The sequence below is a fragment of the Geospiza fortis genome, unplaced genomic scaffold (genome assembly GCF_000277835.1).
Source record: "Geospiza fortis unplaced genomic scaffold, GeoFor_1.0 scaffold628, whole genome shotgun sequence".
Lineage (NCBI taxonomy): Eukaryota > Metazoa > Chordata > Aves > Passeriformes > Thraupidae > Geospiza > Geospiza fortis.
In genome coordinates this window covers 490,392-494,739 of record NW_005054596.1, presented here as the reverse complement: position 1 = coordinate 494,739, position 4,348 = coordinate 490,392, and the positions used below count along the sequence as shown (strand labels likewise).

Genomic DNA, 4,348 nt, shown 5'->3' with positions numbered 1-4,348 from the left:
ACAAGCCAGACACTGCTGGGTGGGCAGCCAGGCCAGGCTGAAATTCCCAGGAATTCCTGCCCAAACTGTGCTGGGCAAATGGAGAGACCAGCAGAGCTGCTGCTGCTGCCTTTGCCCCACCCTGGGGAGGGCTCCCGAGGCTCTGTGGGGCAGGCAGTGGTGATGAGGGGCACACCCACCCCTCTGAGGGCAGTCACCTGGCTCTGGGGATGGTTTCCCCACAGCTGGATCATCCCTGAAGCCCTTGCAGTGAGGCAAGGAGGCAGCACCACGTGCTGAACCAGCCAGGCCTTCCAGGTGTGCTTTGAGAGCTCAAAACTTGGGATTCTGTTCCAGTCCAACCTTGCAAATTTACAAATCTTCTGGGAAATCTTAATTTTAAAAGAAACGTTGGCTTGGCCAGGACTAACAACCCTGTTCCCTGTGTTACAGGAATGGCATGGAAAACAGCCTGGCCTAAAAACCCATTCCAAAAGGCAACCCCAACATTTCAGTGCCTCAATTCCCTCGTGGGAACTCCAGGACACGGTGAGCCACCAGGAGTCTCGCACAGACCTCAGAGGGCCTTGCAGGAGCAATGGAAGCTCAGAGCTCAGGCCAGTTTTACCTGCCTACAACTGTTCAGCTCCTGGCCTTGGCATCCTCCCTGTGTGGCTCCTGTGCTGCTGCCAGGGCTGTGTCCTGTGCAGGGTTCCTCCTCCAGGGATCCCACAGGCAGCCACAGCTTCCATGTCTGCATCAAAGTGAGGGATTTTCGTGCACACACCTGCAAAACAACTGCCAGATTTCTCCCCTGGCCTGGTGAAAATTCAGGTGTAGCTGGAAGTTTTAAACTTTTCCTGTCAGTGGATGAATACAGAGAATGTGTGAGGTGGTGAACACCCTGCCAAAGCTCCAGAGGCAGCAGGAAACAGAGACAGGACAAGGCAAAGGGCTGAAATGGGATTTTCCTCCTTTAAAGTTCATCTCGTGTTGCCTGGAGCTCACCACGTGAAGCACACAGCCAGTCAGAGGGGTGGGTTTTTCACATTTTTATTTACTAAGGTTTTTATTGTGTGTTTTATATTGCAAACCCCACCCCTAGAACTCTTCCCCTCCCTTCCCCCCAAAAGAAACCAAATAATAATAATAATAATAATAATAATAATAATAATAATAATAATAATAATAATAATAATAGTAATAAATATAGTTCCACCTACTGAGACAAGCCTAGTGTTGACTGGGGTCCAGTCAGAATAACTCAAAGTTGGCTACTGCAGTGCTGAGAGCTGGAAACCCAAAGAGATCCCCGAGGGAAGCAAAGCCAAGGAGGATGTCCTGCAGTGAGGAGGGGGCATGGCTGGGCAGTGCCAGCCCTGTCTGTCCCCTGAGGGTCCCCAGGGTGCCCAGGACTCAGGGCCAGTGCAGCAGCCACGGGACAGGAGCCCAGGAGGGCTGGAGACCCTTGCCCAGCCCACCCCAAACCCTCCAGGTGCTCGGCCAGGGGCCCTCTGGCACACGGGGGAAAGGTTTGCTAAAAACCCAAAAAACTGCAAAGGATATTGTGAGTCTTCCTTCTACCTCTGAAAACATGAGAGGGTCTGTGAGTCTGCTTCAACTCCTGTTTCAAGATGAACCTGTACATATTTGGAAAAGCAGGATCTAGAGGTTATAATTGTCACCTGCCAATCAGCCCTGCAGGAGGGTCAGAACTGACACGTATTTTAATTTAAAACTAGGATATACATATATATATATAAATATGTGTGTGTGTGTGTGCTGACACATGTGCATAAATAGACTACAGATGTGTGTGACTACCCTACAGATAGAAAAGCAGGTGTGTAGATATAGATACATCTATAAAATCTATACAAACACACACACACACACACACACTCACCCTCCCACCACACTCACACAGACAGAGCTGTATGGAGCCAGTAGAAAAAGCATTTCCAGAGTTCCCCTGACCCTTTTTAAGGAAGACCAAAGCTGATCACATCTGAATTCAGAGCCACCAAAGCAGGGTGAAGCAGGAGTGCCCAGGAATGCAACATTCAAGGTGCAGGCACGTGGCAGAGAGTTCTGCAGACGAGTCGGTATAAAAACAACCATCGGCCAGGGCTGGGGCAGGGCACAGGGAGCTCCAGGGGCTGGGACTGGGAGAGGGGGGAAGTTTTTGGCACTGCTGCATGGAGTCTCTGTCCCCTTGAGGGCTGGGGACAGAGGGAGGCTGGATGTGTCTCTAAGGAGCGTTAGAAAAGTTGAGCACCTGACTCGGACAGTGAGGTGGCCACAGACACCCCTCGGCCTAAGAAAACCCCAAACAGAGAGAGAGAGAGGAAGGACGAAGTGACACAAAAGGAGATGTCTGCCCTGGAGGTAAAGGCTGCGGCTTCTCAGTGCTGCTGGCCCCGCTCTGTCCCCGCCCCACTGGGAGTGTCCCCAGGCGGGGACCCAAAGCCCAGGTGCCCCAGGTGCCCCAGGTGTGCCCGGGGACGCTGCAGGGTCTCAGGGGAAGCCCACCAGGTGCAGGCTCTTATTGCTGGTGAAATCAAACAAAGGATTTCGGTTCCCCCCAGCAGGGGACAAGCACAGACCATGGCTGGCCAAATTTCTGGGCTGATCTGGTTTTAATGGTAAAAAAAGACTTGTAAATCTTGGAACTGTCCTGGTGCCTCCCACTGCCCTGGGCTAAGGAGGAGGAGGAGGAGGGCTGGGGACTGCACCCCACTGCTCAGTCCTTTCTAGTTCTCCTCAGAGCAGTCACCCAGGGACGCTGAGACACTGAAGTGACAGAGGGGACGTTAAAGCACTGCCTCTTCCTTCATCCCTCCTGTGTTTGCACACACCATGGAGAGGCTGAAGCTTGGGGCCCTCTGCCTGCTCTGCTCCCACTGCCCACATGCCAAAGCACAGAGGGATCATCCCTGCCCTCCCTGTGCCTTACAGGGGATTGCTCCTTGTTCCCAGCGGAGCATCAGTGGCGTAAGAAAGGGACAATCTGCAGTGAGGCCTGTCCATCTCCTGGTCACCTTCATCTTCCTCAGCTGGAGTCCAACCCAAACCTCAGCTTGTGGGAGGGTCTGCAAGAGAGAACTCGCCCCTTCCCAGCTCCTCTGTGACCTGCTGAGGACAGGGAGGGAGGGACACCTGGCAGGGAGAGAGGGACACTTGTGGTGTGTGCTGGGCCACCCACGTCCCCAGCCCCAGGGTCACAGCTGGGGCAAAGCTGAGGCCAACCAGGGCTGCTCCACAAACACCAGCTCTGGGCCTGACCCCACGGCCCCTTCTGTGGCCCACATCAACCTCGGGTTTTTGTCTCAACAGGAAAACCTTTTTGGTGGCTTCTATGGCTGCTCATTCACGTGTTCCAGCTCAGGCACTCGCCCCGGCTGTGCGTTACCTCGTTGGATTAAATTTGCTCGTATCCTTTTTTTCCTGTGTATTAAAATATTCTATAAAATCAAGTGACCAAAAATCTATAGCTCTAAGAATACCTGGTTATCTTCTTTTTTTTTTTCCGTTGTTTTTCATGTGTTTTTTTTTTTTCCTTTGTTTCTAAGCACAGTTAAACCTAAACAAAAGAAATGGAGGGGGAAAAAAAGAAAACAAAGCAGGAGTGGCGCAGAAGGGGAAGGAAAGGAAAAAATCGCTCGGTGAACTCATCAGGAACTGAAGGGCAGAGCTGGCACAGGCAGCTCCTGCAGGAGTCCTCACAAATTGGAGGGCAGTTTGGACCTGACGGGCTCCAGATCCCCCGTGAGCACTATGGACTCTTTGCGCCCGCCGGCGGCCAAGGCCAGCGGGTGTGGCAGAGAACCTGAGGACATCTGGCGTGGCAGCGTCCCCCGCCCGGGGACCGAGCTGCAAGGCTTCCCCAGGAGTCCGCTCCCACCGCCGGGGAAAGGGGAGAAGCTGGACACAGATTCTCTAGAGGAATGAGGAGAGCTGTGGCGGCCCAGCGTCTGAGCCAGCTCCTGGGGCAGAGAGGGCTGGGATGCCACCGGGCTCTGGCTGGGAGGACTAAGGCCAGAAGGGGTGTAACAGGGAGAGGCGATGCCGGGCTGCTGGAGCGGGGCCGCGGGGGCGAAGGGAGGCCGCTCCTGGTGGAGCTGGGCTATCGTTCCAGTCAGAGATCCTAAAGCACTTGGATGTGTTTGGCACAGCCCCGCGGACGGCCCGCCCGAGGCCTGCGCCAGCTGGCTTAGGCTGGAGGATGGAGAGTTGGAAGAAGGAGGGGCTTGGAAGTGGTTCAATCCCCCCAGGGTCCCACTGCCCGAGAGCTGCTGCTGCTGCTGCGACTGTCCCCCCTGCAGTGGTCTCGTGGTGGGCTGGAACTGGTTCAGGAGACTGGGGGGGG

The 4,348-nt window shown here is 54.4% G+C and overlaps 1 protein-coding gene across 1 annotated transcript; it reads right to left on the bottom strand.

Annotated features, from left to right (window-relative positions):
* Window positions 1–1,194: 1,194 nt before the first annotated feature.
* On the bottom strand, window positions 1,195–4,343 carry LOC115948890 (potassium/sodium hyperpolarization-activated cyclic nucleotide-gated channel 4-like; the record flags this gene model as incomplete). The annotated part of the gene is made up of 1 exon (XM_031064482.1): window positions 1,195–4,343. A coding segment is annotated over one exon (642 nt), but the record flags the coding sequence as incomplete, so codon positions are not given.
* Between the last annotated feature and the right edge of the window lie 5 nt (window positions 4,344–4,348).